The following is a 22,650-nucleotide window of genomic DNA, read 5'->3' as shown; positions in this document are numbered from 1 at the left end:
TCTGTCCTAAATGGTCTACCCCGTATTTTTAAGCTGTGTCCTCTGGTTCGGCACTCACCCATCAGCGGAAACATGTTTCCTGCCTCCAGAGTGTCCCATCCTTTAATAATCTTTTATGTATCAATCAGATTCCCTCTCAGTCTTCTAAACTCAAGGGTATACAAGCCCAGACGCTCCAGTCTTTCAGCGTAAGGTAGTCCCGCCATTCCAGGAATTGACCTCGTGAACCTACGCTGCACTCCCTCAATAGCCAGAATGTCTTTCCTCAAATTTGGAGACCAGAACTGCACACAGTACTCCAGGTGTGGTCTCACCAGGGCCTGTACAGCTGAAGAAGAACCTCTTTGCTTCTATACTCAATCCCTCTTGTTATGAAGGCCAGCATGCTATTAGCCTTCTTCACTACCTGCTGTACCTGCATGCTTACCTTCATTGACTGATGTACAAGAACACCCAGATCTCTTTGTACTGCCCCTTTAGCTAAATTGATTCCATTTAGGTAGTAATCTGCCTTCCTGTTCCTGCCACCAAAGTGGATAACCATACATTTATCCACATTAAACTGCATCTGCCATGCATCTGACCACTCACCTAACCTGTCCAGGTCACCCTGTAACCTCCTAACATCCTCTTCACATTTCACCCTGCCACCCAGCTTAGTATCATCAGCAAATTTGCTAATGTTATTACTAATACCATCTTCTATATCATTAATATATATTGTAAAAAGCTGCAGTCCCAGCACTGATCCCTGCGGTACCCCACTGGTACCCTGCCATTCCGAAATGGAGCCGTTTATCACTACTCTTTGTTTCCTGTCAGCCAACCAACTTTCAATCCAAGTTAGTACTTTGCCCCCAATACCATGCGCCCTAATTTTGCTCACTAACCTCCTATGTGGGACTTTATCAAAAGCTTTCTGCAAGTCCAGGTACACTACATCTACTGGATCTCCCTCATCCATCTTAAGAGTTACATCCTCAAAAACTTCCAAAAGATTAGTCAAGCATGATTTCCCCTTCATAAATCCATGCTGACCCTGACCTATCATGTTACTACTATCCAGATGTGTCGTAATTTCATCCTTTATAATAGACTCCACCATCTTTCCCACCACTGAGGTCAGACTAACTGGTCGATAATTTCCTGCTTTCTCTCTCCCACCTTTCTTAAAAAGTGGTACAACATTAGCCGCCCTCCAATCTGCAGGAACTGATCCCGAATCTATCGAACTCTGGAAAATAATCATCAACGCATCCATGATTTCTCGAGCCACCTCCTTCAGTACCCTGGGATGTAAACCATCAGGCCCCGGGGACTTATCAACCTTCAGACCTAACAGTCTCTCCAACACCAATTCCTGCAAATATAAATTCCCTTAAGTTCAGGTCCTTCAGCCACTGTTACCTCTGGGAGATTGCTTGTGTCTTCCCCAGTGAACACAGATCTGACGTACTAATTCAATTCTTCTGCCATTTCTTTGTTCCCCATAATATATTCCCCTGTTTCTGTCTTCAAGGGCCCAATTTTAGTCTTAACCATTTTTTTGCCTTTCACATACCTAAAAAAGCTCTTACTATCCTCCTTTATATTTTTGGCCAGTTTACCTTCGTACCTCATTTTTTCTCTGTGTATTTCCTTCTTAGTAATCCTCTGTTGTTCTTTAAAAGCTTCCTAGTCCTCCGTTTTCCCACTTATCTTTGCTATGTTATACTTTTTCTCTTTTAACTTTATATGTTTCTTAACTTCCCTCATCAGCCACGGCCACCCATGCCTCTTCCTAGAATCTTTCTTCCTTTTTGGAATGAACTGATCCTGCATCTTCTGCATTATACACAGAAATATCTGCCATTGTTCCTCCACTGTCATCCCTGCTAAGGTATTGCACCATTGAACATTGGCCAGCTCCTCCCTCATAGCTCCATAGTTCCCTTTATTCAACAGAAATATTGTCACTTCTGATTGTACCCTCTCCCTCAAATTGCAGATTGAAGCCCTTCACTTCGAGGTCCCTGATCAATTCTGGTTCGTTGCACAATACCAGATCCAGAATTGCCTTCTCCCTGGTAGACTCCAGCACCAGCTGTTCTAAGAATCCATCTCAGAGGCACTCCACGAAGTCTCTTTCTTGAGGTCCAATACCATCCTGATTCTCCCAGTCTACCTGCATGTTGAAATCCCCCATAACAACTGTAGTAACATCTTTGGGACGGGTCAATTTCAGCTCCTGATTCAACTTACATCCGACATCCAGACTACTGTTTGGGGGCCTGTAGATAACTCCCAAGAGAGTCTTTTTACCCTTAGAATTTCTCAGCTCTATCCATACTGACTCTACATCCCCTGATTCTAGGTCCCCCACGCAAGGTACTGAACATCATCCCTTACCAACATGGCCACCCCATAGAAACCATTCTAACATCATAGAAGAGGATGTGCTTTAAGTGTTAAAATGCATAAAGGTAGATAAATCTCTGGGAGCTGATCAAGTGTATCCCAAGACATTGTGGGAAGCTAGGGAAGAAAGTGCGGGACCCCTAGCAGAAATATTTGTATCATCTACAGCCACTGGTGAAGTTCTAGAAGACTGGAGGGTGGCTAAATTTGTGTCTTTATTTAAGAAAGGCTGCGAGGAAAAGTCTGAGAAATGTAGGCTGGTGTGTGTGATGGAATGGTGGGTAAGTTGTTGGAGACAATTCTGAGACACCGAATTTACATGCATTTGGAGAGGCAAGGACTGATTAGGGATAGTCAGCATGGCTTTATCCGTGGGAAATCATGTCTCTCAAACTTGATTCAGTTTTTGAGGATGTGACCAAGATGATAGTTGAGGGCAAAGCATCAGACTTTGTCTACATAGACATTAGCAAGGCCTTTGATAAGGTTCTGCATGGAATACTGATTAGTAAAGTTGGATCACATGGGATTCAGGAAGAGCTTGCTAATTGGATACAAAATTGGCTTGATGGTAGGAGACAGGGAGTGGTGGCTGAGGGTTGTGTTTCAGACGAGAGGCATGTGGCCAGTGGTGTTCCGTAAGAATTAGCATTTGGTCTACATTTGTTTACCATTTACGTAAACAATTTGGATGAGATTATAGGAAGCATGGTTTGGAAGTGTGTGGATGACACCAAAACTGGTGGTATAATGGGCAATGAAGATAATTACCTAAGAGTACTATGAGATCTTGATCAACTGGACCATTGGGCTGAAGTGTGGCAGAAGGGGTTTAATTTAGATAAACGTAGTGGAGAAACGATGAATATGGGCAGGACTTACACAGTTAATGGTAGGTTGTTGAGTGTTGTTGAGCAGAGAGACCGAGGGGTTCATGTACATAGTTCCTTGAAATTGGTGTCACAGGCAGACAGGGTGGTGAAGGAGGAATTTAACAAGCTTGCCTTCATTAGTCAGAGCTTTGAACAAAAGGAGATGGGACATCATGTTGTGGCTGTGCTGGATGTTGGTGAGGCCACTTTGGAGTACTGTGTACAATTCTGGTTGCCCTGCAATAGGAAGGATATTATTAAATTGAAAATTGTGCAGAACGTATTTACAAGGATGCTACCAGGAGTGAAGGTTTGAGTTATAAGGAGAGGTTAGAAAGGCTGAGCCTTCTTTTACTGGAGCATAGGAGTTGAGGGGTGACATTATAGAGGTTTATAAAATCATGAGGGGCACAGATAAGATGCATAGCACCTCGGGTAGGGGAGTTCAAAACTAGAGGGCATAATTTTATGGTGAGAAGAGAAAGATTTAAAAGGGACCTGAGGGCAATTGTTTCACACACGCCGTGATTCATTTATGGAATGAACTGCCAGAAGTGGTAGATGCAGCAACAAATCCAATGTTTAAAAGACACGTAGACAGGTACATAAATTGGAAAGATTTAGAGAGATATGGGCCAAAAGCAGGCACTTAGGACTAGTTAGTTTGGGAAACCTGGATGACATGAATGAATTGGACTGGAGGGTCTTTTCCATGCTGTATGACTCTATACAGGAGCAAACATCTCTAGCAGTTTATTCATCAGTTCTAATTTATAAACAAAATCATTTTTTATAGCACCTTTCATAATTGCAAGCCACTCTAATGCATGTTATAGCCAATTAAACACTTTTTCCCCTAGTTTGGTGATTTCAATGAAAGCATAGATTACAAAGTCTGTTATCAGTAGTCAAATGACAGTATCCTGGTCCTTCAGCATTCTTCAGGGGCCTGAATGCATGCATTGTTGTGAAAGCCCAAAAAGTAACACTGAGTTTGCTTATTGCAATTATGTGAACCGATCATATGTTTAGTGTGTACATGTGCTGTTTTAGTTGTTTGTGATCTGCTGTGTTAATTTAAAAAGTGGCAGTACATTTAACTTCAGTTAATTGGAGAACTTAGTAAATCTGTTTATAATCAGGCAGCAAAAACGTGCAAAATGGAAACCTTTTCAAAGAGCTTCTGCAGACATCCAATTTCCGGATAAGTGTGGTGGAGGATGCAGATACTGTGGAACTATGTGGAGCACTAAAGGTCAGAAAGCCTAATGAAGTTTGGATTCTTTATTAAGACTTCAAATCCTCCTCATTTCAAGCATTTTTATATGTTGTTGCCTAAATGTGTGCTCAAGTCTCACTCATGCTTCTCAAAAGTAAACAGGAGGTACGTGGGTGTGACATGGTTGCTTTTTCAGTTCGATGGAGGTTATACTGGACAGTTTGGTGGCATGGAATTGAACCTATGGTTCCCTTACTCACACCATAGTAGTGTGTTCCACCATAGGCTTTGGCTGACTAGCCACATTTAAGAAGTGAAGGGCATGAACTGGGTCTTGCATTTTAAAAGTGAACATAGAACATTACAGCTCTTTGGCCCTCGATGTTGTGTCGACCTGTGAAACCAATCTGAAGCACATCTAACCTACACAATTCCATTCTCGTCCATATGCCTATCCAATTACCATCTAAATGCCCTTAAATTTAGCAAGTCCACTACTGTGGCAGGCAGTACGCTCCACGCCCCTACTACTCTCTGAGTAAAGAAACTGCCTCTGACATCTGTCCTCTATCTATCACCTCTCAATTTAAAGCTATGTCCCCTCATGCTAGCCATCACCAATCTGAGGAAAAAGGCTGTCACTGTCCAACCTATCTAATGCCCTGATTATCTTATATGTCTCAATTAAGTTACCTCTTAACCATCTTCTCTATAACGAAACCAGCCTCAAGTCCCTCAGCCTTTCCTCATACCACATTCCCCTCCATACCAGGCAACATCCTAGTAAATCTCCTCTGAACCTTTTCTAAAGCTTCCACATCCTTCCTATAATGCGGTGACCAGAGACCAGAGCTGTATGCAATACTCCTAGTGTGGCTGCACCAAAGTTTTGTACAGCTGCAACATGACCTCATGGTTCTGAAACTCAATCCCTCTACCAATAAAAGGTAACACACCGTATGCCTTCTTACCAACCCTATCAACCTGGGTGGGAACTTTCAAGGATCTATGTACCTGGACATTGAGATCTCTCTGCTCATCTACACTACCAAGGATCTTGGCATCAGCCCAGTACTCTTTATTCCTGTTGCTCCTTCCAAAGTAAATCACCTCATATTTTTCTGCATTAAACTCCATTTGCCACCTCTCAGCCCAGCTCTGCAGCTTAACTATGTCCGTTGTAACCTACAAAATCCTTCATCACTATCCACAACTGTACCGACCTTAATTTCATCTGCAAATTTACTAACCCATCCTTCTATGCCCTCATCCAGGTCATTTATAAAAATGACAAATAGCAGTGGACCCAAAACAGATCCTTGCGGTAACTGAAATCCAGGATGAATATTTCCCATCAACCACCACCCTCTGTCTTCTTTCAGCTAGCCAATTTCTGATCCAAACCGCTAAATCACCCTCAATCCCATCCCATGTGCAATAGCTTACCATGGGGAACCTTATCAAATGCCTTACAGAAATCCATATACACCACATCAACTGCTTTACCCTCAACCACCAGTTTGGTCACCATCTCAAGTAACTCAATAAGGTCTGTGAGGCATGACCTACCCTTCACAAAACAGTGTTGACTATCCCTAATCAACTTATTCCTCTCTAGATGATTATAAATCATATCTCTTCTATCCCTTTCCAATAATTTACCCACAACTGAAGTAAGGCTCACTGGTCTATAATTACCAGGGTTATCTCTTTGATTTGTTTGAAGAGAGAGTGTGTGTGTGTGTGTGTGTGGGGGGGGGGGAAGGAACCCTTCTTGAAGAAAGGAACATCATTTGCTAGTCTTCTGGCTCCAGTCTTCTGGCACTATTTCTGTAGACAATTACAGCATAAAGATCAAAGCCAAAGGCTGAGTAATCTCCTCCCTGGCTTCGCAGAGAATCCTTGGATAAATCCCATCCGGCCCAGGGGACTTATCTGTTTCTACATTTTCCAGAATTGCTAACACCCCCTCCCATGTGAACCTCAATCCCGTTTCGTCTTGTCTAGTCACCTATATCTCAGTATTCTCCCCGACAACATTGTCCTTTCCAGTGTGAATACTGGTGAAAATATTCATTTAGCGCTTCTCATATCTCCTCTGACTCCACACACAAATTCCCACTACTATCTCTGATTGACCCTAATCTTACTCTAGCCATTCTTTTATACCTATAGAAAGCCTGAGGGTGTTCCTTGATCCTATCCGCCAATGACTTCTCATGTACCCCCTTATTCTTCTTCGCTCTCTCTTTATGTCTTTCCTGGCTAGTTTGTAATTCTCAAATGCCCTAACTGAGCCATTGCATCTCATCCTAACATAAGCCTTCACCTTCCTCTTGACAAGAGATTCTACTTCCTTAGTAAACCACAGCTCCCGCGCTTGACAACTTCCTCCCTGCCTGACCGGTACACACTTATCAAGGACACGCAGTAGGCGTTCCTTGGATAAGCTCCACATTTCAATTGTGCCCATCCCCTGCAGTTTCCTTCCCCATCCCCTGCAGTTTCCTTCCCCATCCTGTGCATCCTAAATTGTGCCTTATCACATTATAATTGCCTTTCCCCCAGCTATAACTGTTGCCCTGCAGTATATACCTATCCCTTTCCATCACTAAAGTAAACATAACTGAATTGTGGTCACTATCACAAAGTGCTCACTTACCTCCAAATCTAACACCTGGCTGGGTTCATTACCTAGTACCAAATGTAATGTGGCCTTGTCCCTTATTGGCCTATCTACATACTGTGTCAGGAAATCCTCCTGCATGCATTGGACAGAAACTGACCCATCCAAATTACTTGAACAATATAACATTCCCAGTCAATATTTGGAAAGTTAAAGACCCCCATTAACAACTACCCTGCCACTATTGCTCCTATCAAGGATCATCTTTGCTATCCTTTACATCTCTGGAATTATTTGGAGGCCTATAGAAAACTCCCAACAGGGTAACCTCTCCTTTCCTGTTTCTAATCTCAGCCCATACTAGCTTAGTACAGTCCTCAAACATCCTTTCTACAACCATAATACTGTCCTTGACTAACAGTGCCACACCACAAACTCCCACCTGTTTTTTTTATCATCTTCTTTGTTCTTACTGAAACATCTAAATCCCAGAACCTGCAATCACCATTCCTATCCTTATTCTACCCATGTCTCTGAAATGGCCACAACATCGAAATCCCAGGTACCAACCCATGCTGCAAGTTCACCCACCTTATTCCAGATGCACCTGGCGTTGAAGTAGGCAGACTTCATACCAACTTCTTGCGACCTTAAAACCTCACTACTCTCAACCTCCTGTATACTTGAACTACAATTTAGGTTCTCATCCCTCTACTGAATTAGTTTAAACCCACTCAAAGAACATTAACAAATATCCCCCCCAGGATATTGGTACCCCTCTGGTTCAGGTGAAGACCATCCTGTTTGTAGTGGTCCCACCTGCCCCAGAAAGAGCCCCATTATCCAGGAATCCAAAACCCTCCCTCCTGCACCATCCCCGTAGCCATGCGTTCAACTCCTCTCTCTCCCTATTCCTCACCTTGCTAGCACATGGCACAGGCAGCAAACCAGAGATAACAACTCTTGTTTGTTCTAGATCTAAGCTTCCACCCTAGCTCTCTGAATTTCTGTCCTAAATCACTAACTCTCTTCCTACCTATGTTGACCATGACTTGGGCCTGCACCCCCTCCTCCTCAAGGATCCCAAAAAACACAATCAGAGACATCATAAACCCTGGCACCTGGGAGGCAACACACCAACCATGAGTCTCTGTCATTTAAAGTACCTTTTGTTAAATGGATCAAGGCAAGATAATGAAGTATGAAACTAAATATCCAAGTTCAGCAGCTCCTAGAGAAGGAAGATGGATTGTTGGCCTTTATTTCAGCAGAACAGAATGTAAAAATAGAAAAGACTTGCTAAAACTGTACAAGGTACGAATTAGAGCACATCTAAAATATTGTGAACAATTTGGGTCCCCTTATCTAAGGAAAGGTATAGTGGCATTGGAGGTAGTCCAGTAATGGTTTTCTGGGATGATCCCAGGTATGAAAGGATTGTCTTATGAAGAAAGTTTGAGAAGTTTGGCCTGTACCCTATGGGATTTAATATAAAACAGAGGTGATCTTTTTGAAACATATAAGCTTCTTAGGGGGCTTGATAGTGTAGCTGCAGACTTGTAGATGTCTCACTTTGTAGGTGTGTTCGGGACCAGAGGGCGTAATCTCAGATTAATTTATTGATAGAAATAGAACTAACTCTTTACTACTGATGGTTGTTTTGGCTGGGCTGTTACAAATATTCAAGGCTGAGATATAAAGATTTTTAATCAATAAAGGAATCACGAGTTATGGGGGGGTGGTAAAGCAGGAAAATGTAATTGAGAATTTGCCAGATTATCCTTAATCTCATTGAATGGCCTACATCTGCTCCTATGTCCTATGGTTTTGTCAGTCTGTATACATAACACCCATTATATGTATTAAACTTTAAACATCTCCTCTGGCTTAGTTTTGAGATTCTTAAGCATGGCAAATCTGTCTTTATTGAATTACTAGATTGAAAAGTAATAAAAGCATAACTTGCAATACTGTATTTTTCAGAAATTTGGTCAAAATCTGAATGATGTTAGTACCAATATTTATTATAACAAGTTTGATAGCAGGAAATGCTGCTTCAGTGTCATGAAAGAAATGGCTTTATTTTGCATTTGGTCCCAATTTTGACTTAAGGCAAAATATTATCTGTGGATCTAACAGCATCTAATCAGATAAAATAACATTTGAGATTCATCCTTTCTCAGAATTAGTCTGGGTGAAATATAATGTAATTTCTCTTTTCAGATGCAAAGTGAGCTGCTGTGTATTTCTGACATTTCAATTGCCTGATGCCTTTTTGATATAAAAACACGAAGTGTTGTCAATACTCATCAAGTCTCTCAGTATCTGTGGAGTTATTGTTTCAAACTGACACCCTTTCAGAGTCAGACAAAGTTAGAGACTTATTAAATTTAAAGTAATCTTGGAGTCAGTGAAAGGGGAGAGGATGGGAAAAAGGTGAAGTTCTGTGAGAGAGTGAAAGTCATGAGCAATTAAATGGTAAAAGGGATGATAGTGCAAAGCCAAAAGGAATGGTAATTGAAGCAGTCAAGTAACAACAGCTTTATCAAGAGGGGATGTGGAGGGCAGACTTAGGAACATCTGCTCTCTGAAAAATAAAGAATAAGACATAGCCGCAGAAGTAGATCTTTCGGCCCATCAAGTCAGCTTTGCCATTCAATGAGATTATGGTTGATCTGATAATCCTCAATTCCACATTCTTACCTTTTCCCTGTAATTCTTGATTAATTTACTGATTGAAAGTCAATAACTCAGTCTTGAATAAGGGAGTAACTCAGCCCTGACAGACCTCTGTGTTAAAGAATTCCACAAATTTGTCACTCCCTGAAAGGAGAAATCCCTCCTTGTCTATGTCTTAAATGTGTGACCACTCTTTCTGAGATTATGCCCCCGGTTGTAGATTTACCCACAAAGGGTAAAAGCCTTTCCGTATTTACCCTCTCCAGTCCTCTAACAACCTTGTTGCTTCTCACTTATTATTAATCTATTTAAATGAAGAAAAACTACAGAAAGCTGCATTTCAATTGGGATACTTGTGTACAAGACGCAGAAAGCTAGCACACAGGTGCAGCAGGTAATCAAGAAGGTTAATGGAATGTTGAACCTTATTTCAAGGGATTTGGAATATAAGTGTGGGAAAGTCTTATTGGAACACTACAAGGGGCTGATAAGACCATATCTGGAGTACTGTAAGCAGTTTTGGTCCCTTTCATTCTGGAAAGATACCATTTCATTGGAGGCAGTTCAGAGAAGATTCACTAGGATGATCCCTGGTATGGAGAGATTATCGTATAAGCAAAGGTTAAACAGGTTGGGACTCCACTCATTGGAATTTAGAAGAATAAGGGATAATCTCATTGAAACATTGGAATTCTTTAAGGGCCTGACAGGGTAAATGCTGGGATGTTTACCCTTATAGGAGTCTAGGACCAGGGCGCACAGTCTCAGAATAAAAGGGTGCCAATTTAAGAATGAGCTGGGAAATTTCTTCTGAGGGTTAAGAGTCTTTAGAACTCTTTGCCACAGAAAGTAATGGGGGCAGAGTCCCTGTGTATATTTAAGAGATAGAAAGATTCTTGCTCAGTTGAGAAATCAAGGGTTATGTGGAAAGGGCAAGAAAGTGGATCTGAGGAATGTCAGATTAGCCATAATCCCATTTGAATGGTGGAGTAGGGGCCAGACTACTCCTACTCCTTATTCTACTATATTCCGATGAGTACAGGCACAACCTACTCAACCTCTTCTCAAATGACAGACCTTCCATACCTGGTTCTGGATTAGTGGTGCTGGAAGAGCACAGCAGTTCCGGCAGCATCCAAGTAGCTTCGAAATCGATGTTTCAGGCAAAAGCCCTACATCAGGAATAAAGGCAGTGAGCCTGAAGTGTGGAGAGATAAGCTAGAGGAGGGTGGGGGTGGGGAGAAAGATCCACTCCACCCTCTCCTCCTCGACCTATCACCTTCATCCCCTCCCCCCACTCACCCATTGTACTCTATGCTACTTTCTCCCCACCCCCACCCTCCTCTAGCTTATCTCTCCACGCTTCAGGCTCACTGCCTTTATTCCTGATGAAGGGCTTTTGCCCGAAACGTCGATTTTGAAGCTACTTGGATGCTGCCTGAACTGCTGTGCTCTTCCAGCACCAGTAATCCAGAATCTGGTTTCCAGCATCTGCAGTCATTGTTTTTTCCATACCTGGTATCAACCTCATGAACCTTCTCTGGACCACCTCTAAAGGCTGTTTATCTTTCCATAAACCAGGGGTCCAAGATGTTCATAGTATTCCAAATGTGGTCGTGAGCCTCTATAGTTTTTGTGAAGCCTCCCTACTTTTATACTCCATTCTTTTTGAAATAAAGGCCAACATTCCATTTGTCATTTCTATGACCTACTGAACTTGGATACGAGATTTTAGTGACTCATAGGTAAGGACTCCCAAATCCCTCAGTTGTATAAATTTCTATAGTCTTTCCCCATTTAAGTAACATTCATCTACTCTATTCTAACTGTGAAAGTGCATAACTTCATACTTCCCAACATTACATTTCCTCTGAAGTTACGTCCACTCACTTAACATGTTTAAGTCTCTCTGCAGACTCTTTGTGCTATCCTCACCATTTGCCTTTTCACCTATTGTTGTATCATCCATGATCCTGGCTACAGCACATTCACTTTCTTCATCTAAGTCATTAATATATAGAATATAATTGTGGTACCAGCACTGATCTATGTGGCAATCCATTAGTTACAGTTTGCTGCCCTGAAAATATCTCTCTTATCTCAACTCTCTAGCCTTCTATTAGTTGGCCAATCCTGTATTACCTCCAGCAATATGGGCTCTATCTTAAATAGTCTAAAATATGACATTTTATCAAACTCCTAAAAATCCAAAGATATACAATCCACTGCTTCTTCTTTCTCTATCCTGCTTGTTACCACCTCAAAGGATTATTGTAAACTTTATTGGCATGATTTCCCTTTCATGAAGCTATGCTGTCTGCTTGATCATATTGTGTATTTCTAAATGCTCTGCTATTACATCCTTTATGATAAACTTTAACATTTTCATAACAAGTGCTACGCTAACTGGTTAATAGTTGTTAATTTTATTGGTTCCTCTCTTTCCAAATAAAGGTGTTAAACTGGCAGCTTTCAGTCCTCTGGGGTTTTTCCAGAATCCATGGATTCCTGGAAGATTACTACCAGTGAATTCAGTGTCTCGATAATTACTTTTCTTTGATATTCTAAGATGTACCCTATAAGATCCAGGGACTTAAGACAACATTCGTTTCCCTTGCACTTTTTTTGTAATGGAAGTTATTTTAGTTATTTCCTCTCTTTTTCCTTTACCCCTTGATTATTTAGTAATTTTGAATTATTATTGCTACTTCTATTATGAAGTATTTATTCGGCCATTTTCTGGTCACCCATTATCATTACCTCATTCTTTCAGAGGCCTGTGTTCACTTTGGATTTTCTCTTCCTTTCTATATATTTAAAGAAGCTTTTGCTGTCCATCATGATATTACTTGCAGGTTTCTCTCAAACCTTTTGTTTGGTTGTCTTTTGTTAACTCTTAAAACATTTCCAATCCTCTGGCTTCCCAATAATCTTTGCTGTGTTGAATGTTTTTTGCTTTCAGTCTGATGTCATCTTTAACTTCTCTGGTTAACCATGGTTGGCATATTTTCTTCATAGAATCGTTCTATACTGGAATTTATCTTTGCTTTGAGTCATAAGCTATTTTGTTACATGTCTGCCATCGTTCCTCAATCATATTTGCTGCTAAACTAGTTACCCAGTCCACTCCTGCAGCTCCACACTCCTTTGTAATGGACTCTATATGGGTATTTCATATGGATTCAACGTCTTCTGATCCAAGATCATTTGTTGCTATTGTACTTATTCCATCGCGTATAAACAATGCTACTCACCTTCTGGCCTGCCTTTTCAAAAGTCACATATCCTGATTATTTCATTACCAGAATTTGATCTCCTTGTAACCATGTCCCTATGATGGCTACAAGGACATACCATCAACCTGCATTTGTGTCATTAATTCATTTATTTTGTTTTGAGTACTACATTCATTCAAGTGATGAACTATTAATTTTGTGATTTTACTGCTGTGATTTTGTTACCATTGTGACCCTATTTTTTGCAATTTTTCAATTGCTTATCCTGTGTTCCTTCCTGTTTCACTTAGAGTCATAGAGATGTACAGCATGAAAACAGATCCTTCGGCCCAACCCATCCATGCTGATCAGATAATCTAACCCAATCTCGTCCCACTTGCCAGCACCTAGTCCATATCCCTCCAAACCCTTACAAATCATGTACCCATCCAAATGCCTCTTAAATGTTGCAATTGTACCAGCCTCCACCACTTCCTCTGGCAGCTCATTCCATACGCATACCGCCCTCTGTGTGAAAAGTTGCCCCTTAGGTCTCTTTTATATCTTTCCCCTCTCACTCTAAACCTATGCCCTCTAGTTCAGGACTTCCCCACCCCAGGGAAAAGACTTTTTCTATTTACCCTATCCATGCCCCTCATAATTTTGTAAACCTCTATGGGTGGCATGGTGGCATAGTGGTTAGCACTGCTGCCTCACAGCGCCAGAGACCCGGGTTCAATTCCAGCCTCAGGCGACTGTCTGTGTGGAGTTTGTACATTCTCCCCGTGTCTGCGTGGGTTTCCTCCGGGTGCTCCGGTTTCCTCCCACAGTACCAAAGATGTGCAGGTTCGGTGAATTGGCCATGCTAAATTGCCCGTCGTGTTAGGTGAAGGGGTAAATGTAGGGGAATGGCTCTGGGTGGGTTGCGCTTTGGCGGGTCGGTGTGGACTTGTTGGGCCGAAGGGCCTGTTTCCACACTAAGTAAACTAAAAGAAAGTCACCCCTCAGCCTCCAATGCTCCAGGGAAACCAAGCCCAGCCTATTCAACCTCTCCCCACAGCTCAAATTCTCCAATCCTGGCAACATGCTTGTGAATCTTTTCTGAACCATTTCAAGTTTCACAACATCCTTCTGATAGGAAGGAGACCAGAATTGCATGCAATATTCCGACAGTGGCCTAACCAATGTCCTGTACAGCCACAACATGACCTCCCAACCCCTGTACTCAGTACTCTGACCAATAAAGGAAAACATACCAAATGCTGCCTTCACTATCCTATCTACCTGCGACTCCACTTTCAAGGAGCTTTGAACCTGCACTCCAAGGTATGTTTGTTCAGCAACACTCCCGAGCACCTTACCATTAAGTGTATAAATCCTGCTAAGATTTGCTTTCCCAAAATGCAGCACCTCTCATTTATCTGAATTAAACTCCATCTGCCACTTCTCTGCCCATTGGCCCATCTGGTCAAGATCCTGTTGTAATCTGAGGTAACCCTCTTTGTTGTCCACTACACCTCCAATTTTGGTGTCATCTGCAAACTTACTAACTGTACCTCTTATGCTCGCATCCAAATCATTTACGTAAATGAAGAAAAGTAGTGGACCCAGCACCAATCCTTGTGGCATTCCACTGGTCACAGGCCTCCAGTCTGAAAAACAACCCTCCACCACCACCCTCTGTCTTCTACCTTTTGAGCCAGTTCTGTATTCAAAAGGCGAGTTTTCTCTCTATTCCATGAGATCTAACCTTGTGAACCTGTCTCCCATGGGGAACCTTGTCGAACGCCTTACTAAAGTCCATATAGATCACATCTACTGCTCTGCCCTCATCAATCCGCTTTGTTACTTCTTCAAAAAATTCAATCAAGTTTGTGAGACATGACTTCCACACACAAAGCCATGTTGACTATCCCTAATCAGTCCTTGCCTTTCCAAATACATGTACATCCTGTCCCTCAGGATTCCCTCCAACAACTTGCCCACTACTGACGTCAGGCTCACCTGTCTATAGTTCCCTGACTTGTCCTTACCACCCTTCTTAAACAGTGACACCACGTTAGCCAACCTCGAGTCTTCCGGCACCTCACCTGTGACTATCGATGATACAACTATCTCAGCAAGAGGCCCAGCAATCACTTCTCTAGCTTCCCACAGAGTTCTAGGATACATCTGATCAGATCCTGGAGACTTATTAACCTTTACCTATTTCAAGATATCCAGCACTTCCTCCTCTGTAATATGGACATTTTACAAGATGTCACCATCGATTTTCCTACAGTCTATATCTTCCATATCCTTTTCCACAGTAAATACTGATGCAAAATACTCATTTAGTATCTCCCCCATTTTCTGCGGCTCCACACAAAGGCCGCCTTGCTGATCTTTGAGGGGCCCTATTCCCTCCCTAGTTACCCTTTTGTCCTTAATGTATTTGTAAAAACCCTTTGGAATTTCCTTAATTCTATCTGCCAAAGCTATCTCATGTCCCCATTTTGCCCTCCTGATTTCCCTCTTAAGTATACTCCTACTGCCTTTAAACACTTATTAGGATTCACTCGATCTATCTTGTCTATACCTTGCATATGCTTCCTTCTTTTTCTTAACCAAACCCTCAATTTCTTTAGTCATCCAGCATTCCCTATACCTACCAGCCTTTCCTTTCACCCTAACAGGAATATACTTTCTCTGGATTCTCGTTATCTCATTTCTGAAGGCTTCCCATTTTCCGGCCGTCCCTTTACCTGCGAACATCTGCCCCCAGTCAACGTTTGAAAGTTCTTGCCTAATACTATCAAGCTTATCCTTTCTCCAATTTAGAACTTCAACTTTTAGATCTGGTCTATCCTTTTCCATCATTATTTTAAATCTAATAGAATTATGGTCACTGGCCCCAAAGTGCTCCCCCACTGACACCTCAGTCACCTGCCCTGCCTCATTTCCCAAGAGTTTTGCACCTTCTCTAGTAGGTACATCCACATACTGATTCAGAAAATTTTCTTGTGCACACTTAACAAATTCCTCTCCATCTAAACCCTTAACATTATGGCAGCCCCAGTCGATGTCCGTTCCCTCCGCGACTACCTGGTCAGGTCCACGCCACCAAACAACCCACCCTCCAATCCTGGCACTTTCCCCTGCCACCGCAGGAACTGTAAAACCTGCGCCCACACCTCCTCCCTCACCTCTATCCAAGGCCCTAAAGGAGCCTTCCACATCCATCAATGTTTTACTTGCACATCCACTAATATCATTTATTGTATCCGTTGCTCCCGATGCGGACTCCTCTACATTGGGGAGACTGGGCGCCTCCTAGCAGAGTGCTTTAGGGAACATCTCCGGGACACCCGCACCAATCAACCACACCGCCCTGTGGCCCAACATTTCAACTCCCCCTCCCACTCTGCCAAGGACATGGAGGTCCTGGGCCTCCTTCACCGCCGCTCCCTCACCACCAGACGCCTGGAGGAAGAACGCCTCATCTTCCGCCTCGGAACACTTCAACCCCCAGGGCATCAATGTGGACTTCAACGGTTTCCTCATTTCCCCTTCCCCTTCCCCCACCTCACCCTAGTTCTAAACTTCCAGCTCAGTAACTGTCCCCATGACTTGTCCGGACTTGTCCTACCTGCCTATCTTCTTTTCCATCTATCCATTCCACCCTCTCCTCCTTGACCTATCACCTTCATCCCCTCCCCCACTCACCCATTGTACTCTATGCTACTTTCTCCCCACCCCCACCCTCCTCTAGCTTATCTCTCCACACTTCAGGCTCACTGTCTTTATTCCTGATGAAGGGCTTTTGCCCGAAACGTCGATTTCGAAGCTACTTGGATGCTGCCTGAACTGCTGTGCTCTTCCAGCACCACTAATCCAGAATCTGGTTTCCAGCATCTGCAGTCATTGTTTTTACTTCTGTCTCATAACAGTCCAACTCTGGTTTCGAGCATATAGTGCAGGGAAACTGTGACCTAATGGAATGTCACTGTGTGGTTAGTCCAGAGGCCTAGGCTAATGCTCTGAGGACATGAATTCAAATTTCATTAAACCAACTGATGGAAATTAAATTCAGTTAATAAATCTGGAGTATAAACGAAGCCTGGGTAACAGTGACCATTACAACTACAGTTGTAATTTAAAAAAGAACAAAAAAAATTTTACAGGCCAGGAACAGGCCCTTCAGCCCTCCAAGCCTGAGCCGATCCAAATCCACTGTCTAAACCTGTCGCCCAATTCCTAAGCATCTGTATCCCTCTGCCCCCACCTACCCATGCATCTGTCCAGATGTATCTTGAATGAATCTACCGTGCCTGCCTCTATTACCTCTGCTGGCAACGCGTCCAGGCACCTACCACCCTCTGTGTAAAGTACTTGCCGGGTGTATCCTCCTTAAACCTTTCATCTCTCACTTTGAAAGCGTGACCTCTCATTATTGAATCTTTCACCCTGGGAAAAAGATTATCTCCATCTACCTTGTCCATACCCTTCATGATTTTGTAGACCTCAATCAGGTCCCCCTCAATCTCCTTTTTTCTAATGAAAACAATCCTAACCTATTCAACCTCTCTTCATAGCTAGCACCTTCCATACCAGGCAACATCCTCGTAAAAGCCTTTTTCAAAAGCTTATCTAGTTCACTAATTTCCTTATCTAATCTGGTTGACATGCCACTTCAGAATCTCAGCAATATGATTGACTCTTAACTATCCTCTGAAGTGGCTAGCAGACCACCCAATTAAGGATTGGCAACACATGCCAGATTTTAGTGATGCCCACTTCCCATAAAAGAATAAAGAAAAAAAATCTCTTGTTAATGCACCTCATCTTGGCCATGGAACTGATTATCAATCACAGTTTTATCTTTTTATCCAACTTGTACTCCAGATTCAAATCTTCATTAATTGTCACTTTTTTGATTGATCTACCCAATCGTGTTCATTCACCTTCCATGCCTTTGGTGCTCGGAGGCTCACCATATCATGTAAAATTCCTGCCTTCAACTTTAATTAGCTAATTATCTGTATTGTCTTGCCTTTCCCTATCAATATAATCTTGTTCGCATTGTGATCGTTTTTTGAAGAAATAAGTATTCGTTGTGAGACTATGTGCCATGCCATCACATATAAACTTAAAAATGGACATTAAAACTTTTAGAATATAATTTAGAAATAAACTTTTAGAACATATCTTGATTGTGGAAGGTACATGACTTTCATAAAATGGTACTGACCCTCTTTGACAGAACATTGTTGCTGTTGGTGCTGGTTTCTGTGACGGTCTTTGCTGTGGAGATAACACTAAAGCTGCAGTGATTCGCCTGGGCCTAATGGAAATGATTGCATTTGCCAAACTCTTTTGCAAAGGATCAGTGTCTGAGACAACTTTCTTGGAAAGTTGCGGGGTTGCAGATGTTATTACAACTTGCTACGGTGGACGAAACCGGAAGATTGCAGAAGCTTTTGTAAAAACTGGAAAGGTAAGTAAGAATTGGTTAATTGCGTATTCTATTAAAACACTTTGAAAAGAAACACATACAGATTCAAGGGAATGGAAAGCAGCAAGGCACTGAACTAAATACAGCAGAAGATTAGTTAACTGCTGCTCACTGGACGAGTAGTGTTACTGTGGTATTTGCCCTTCGGTGAAAGAAGGGTATTACATTTTTAGGAAGGTGTCCTTCTAATTGTTAAACACTTACCCCTGAGAAGTGCTTGAATGTGGGTAGACTTTGGCTTGCCCTTAATCCCCACAGTTAAATAATCTATCATAGAGTCATAGAGATGTACAGCATGGAAACAGACCCTTCGGCCCAATCCGTCCATGCCGACCAGATATCCCAACCCAATCTAGTCCTACCTGCCAGCATCCGGCGCATATCCATCCAAACCCTTCCTATTCATAAACCCATCCAGATGTCATTTAAATATTGCAATTGTATTAACCTCCACCACTTCCTCTGGCAGCTCATTCCACACATATACCACCCACTGTGTGAAAAGGTTGCCCCTTAGGTCTCTTTTATATTTTTCCCCTCTCACCCTAAACCTATGCCCTCTAGTTCTGGACTCCCCGACCCCAGGGAAAAGACTTTGTCTATTTATCCGATCCATGCCCTTCATGATTTTGTAAACCTCTATAAGTTAACCCCTCAGCCTCCAACACTCCAAGGAAAACAGCCCCAGCCTGTTCAGCCTCTCCCTATAGCTCAAATCCTCCACCCCGGCAACATCCTTGTAAATCTTTTCTGAACCCTTTCAAGTTTCACAACATCCTTCCGCTAGGAAGGAGACCAGAATTGCATGCAATATTCCAACAGTGGCCTAACTAATGTCCTAACCAACAGCCGCATCATGACCTCCCAACTCCTGTACTCAATACTCTGACCAATAAAGGAAAGCATACCAAACACCTTCTTCTCTATCCTATCTACCTGCGACTCCACTTTCAAGAAGCTATGAACCTGCACTCCAAGGTCTCTTTGTTCAGCAACACTCCCTAGGACCTTACCATTAAATGTATAAATCCTGCTAAGAGTTGCTTTCCCAAAATGCAGCACCTCGCATTTATCTGAATTAAACTCCATCTGTCACTTCTCAGCCCATTGGCCCATCGGGTCAAGATCCTTTGTAATCTGAGGTAACCTTCTTTGCTGTCCACTATACCCCCAATTTTGGTGTCATCTGCAAACTTACTAACTGTACCTCTTATGCTTGCATCCAAATCATTTATGTAAGTGACAAAAAGTAGAGGACCCAGCACCGATTCTTGCGGCACTGCACTGGTCACAGGTCTCCAGTCTGAAAAACAACCCTCCACCACCACCCTTCTATCTTTGAGCCAGTTCTGAATACAAATGGCTAGTTCTCCCTGTATTCCATGAGATGTAACCTTGCTCACCAGTCTCCCATGGGGAACCTTGTCGAATGCCTTACTGAAGTCCATATAGATCACATCTACTGCTCTGCCCTCACCAATCCTCTTTGTTACTTCTTCAAAAAACTCAATCAACTTTGTGAGACGAGACCAGTATTCAACTATTTGGAGAAATGTATAGAGTGGCTAGCTAAACAAGACACCAATGATGGTAGAACTGTATCGCAGCTAAAGTTCACGATTTCATAAGGAGTGGTTTGTTGAAATATTTGCAGCCTATTTTTACACCATACTTATTATGCATTTATACAGAGTAGGTTATGACCACTGATGTCCCAATTTACACCCAATAAAGTACTTGTAAAGTGAAGCCACTATTTTGAGATTGAAATGCAATACCTATTTTATGCACTAAAAGCAACATTATCATGATCAGATGGTCTGTATATGTATTACTGGTTGAGAAAAAAAATTTGCCAATGGCAAAAATATAGTGCCATTGAAATCAAAAAGTCAGAGAGATTCTGAATGAGTAGGCTGAATGGCATTCTTCTGCACCCTAACAATTCTGTGATTCTGGGTTTAATTCCCGCCTGAAGCACAGCAGCACTCTCTCAGTAATATACTGCATTGACAAACTTTATTTTTGTTTCTTTTGTCCTAGTATGGAATTTAGTTTTACACAGGAGGTATATATGTACATACAAGACATTCAAATTAGGAGCAGCTCCTTGCACCTACACCACCATTCAATAAAGTCATGGTTAACCTGATTGAAAACTCAAATCTGCATTCCTACTTACCCCTCATAACCTTTCACCCATTTTTAAAACAATTCAACTACTTCTTCCATAAAAATATTCAAAAATTCTGTTTCCACTACCCTTTTAGGAAGAGAGTGTTCCAAAACTTCAAGACCTTCTGACAGAGAAAAAAACACCTAATTCCTGCTTCCAATAGGTGAACCCTTAGTACTTGTTTCTGCCATAAGAGGGAACATCCTCCCCACACATATCCTGCCAAGATCCCTCAGGATTTGGTTTTGTTTCATTCAAGTTGTCTCATGTACGTTATAGACAAAAGGGTAACTAGGGAGAAAATAGTGGCCCGTAAACTTTAGCACACCTCTGTGTGGAACCACAGGAGATGGGGGAGACACTCAACAAGTATTTTGCATCAGTATTTGCTGTGGAAAAGGGTAAGGAAGATAGAGAACATGGGGAAATAATTAACGACATCTTGAAAAATGACCATATTGGTTGTGTTGGATGTCGGAAAACACAAAGGTGGGTAAATCCCTGGAATCTGATCAGGTATGCTCTTGAACTCTATAGGAAGTTAGGGAAGTGATTGCTGGGCCCCTCGCTGAGACATTTATATCATCAATAGCCACAGGTGAGGTGCTGGAAGACTGGAGGTTGGCTAACCTGCTACTATGTAAGGATGGTGGTAAGAAAAAGCCAGGGAGCTATAGACTAGTGAGCCCGACATCAGTTGTTGGAGGGAATCCTGAGGGACAGGATTTACATGAATTGGATACACAAGGATTTTAGGAATAGTCATTGTGGCTTTGTGCATGGGAAATTATGTTTCACTAACATGAATAAGATTTTGAAGAGGTAATGAAGAGGATTGATGAGGGTGGAGCAGTGGATGTGATCTATGTGGACTTCAGTAAGGCATTTGACAAGATTCCTCTTGGTAGACTGGTTATCAAGGTTAGATCACATGGAATACATTGAGAACTAGCTATCTGATGACTTAACTGGCTCGCGGGTAGAAGACAGAGTGGTAGTGAAGGGTTCCTTTTCAGACTGGAGGCTTGTGACCAGTGGAGTGCCACAAGGATCAGTGATGGGTCCACTGCCTTTTGTCATTTACATAAATGCTTTGGATGTGAACATAGAAAGTATGTTTAGTAAGTTGCAGATGACACCAAAATTGGAGGTGTAGTGGTCAGCGAAGAAGTGAAGAAGTACCTCAGAGTACAATGGGATCTTGATCAGATGAGTCAATAGGCCGAGGAGTGGCAGATGGAGTTTAATCAAGATAAATATGAGGTGCTGCACTTTGGAAAGGCAAATCAGGGCAGGACTTATACACTTAGTGGTAAGATCCTGGAAGTGTTGCTGAACAAAAAGGCCTTGGAGTGCAGGGTCATAGTTCCTTGAAAGTGGAGTTGCAGGTAGATAGGATGGTGAAGAAGGCATTTGGTATGTCTGCCTTTATTGCTCAATGTATTGAGTATAGGAGTTGGAATGTCATTTTGTGGCTGTACAGGACATTGGTTAGGCCATTATTGGATGCTGCATGCAATTCTGGTCTCCCTCCAATTGGAAAGATGTTGTGAAACTTGAAAGGGCTCAGAAAAGATTTACAAGGATGTTGCCAGGTTTGGAGGGTTTGAACTACAGGGAGAGATTGAATAGACTGCGGCCATTTTCTCTGGAGCGTCGGAGGCTGAGTGGTGACCTTATAGAGGTTTATAAAATCATGATGGCCATGCATAAGATGAATAACCAAGGTTTGTTTTCTGGGGTGGAGGAGTCCAAAACTAGAGGGCATAGGTTTAAGGTGAGAGGGGTAAGATTTAAAAGACACCTAACGGGCAACATTTTCACACAGAGGACAGTGTGTATGGAAGGAGCTGCTAGAGGAAGTGATGGAAGCTGGCACAATTATAACATTTAAAAGGCATCTGGTTGGGTTTTTGAATAGGATGGGTTAACAGGGATATGGGCCAAGTGCTGGCAAATGGGACTAGATTAA

At 42.3% G+C, this 22,650-nt stretch overlaps 1 protein-coding gene across 1 annotated transcript in view; it reads left to right on the top strand.

Annotated features, from left to right (window-relative positions):
* gpd1c (glycerol-3-phosphate dehydrogenase 1c) overlaps positions 1-22,650 on the top strand; it is a 56,129-nt gene that overhangs the window by 20,710 nt on the left and 12,769 nt on the right. The window contains exons 5-6 of the mRNA XM_072575766.1: positions 4,412-4,524; positions 18,251-18,484. Coding sequence (XP_072431867.1) covers positions 4,412-4,524; positions 18,251-18,484 — 347 coding nt within the window. The remainder of the gene's footprint in view (positions 1-4,411; positions 4,525-18,250; positions 18,485-22,650) is intronic.

This window comes from Chiloscyllium punctatum, chromosome 8, assembly GCF_047496795.1.
Source record: "Chiloscyllium punctatum isolate Juve2018m chromosome 8, sChiPun1.3, whole genome shotgun sequence".
Taxonomy (NCBI): Eukaryota; Metazoa; Chordata; class Chondrichthyes; order Orectolobiformes; family Hemiscylliidae; genus Chiloscyllium; species Chiloscyllium punctatum.
The sequence above is the reverse complement of the archived record's forward strand: the minus strand, read 5'-3'. Positions and strand labels throughout refer to the sequence as shown.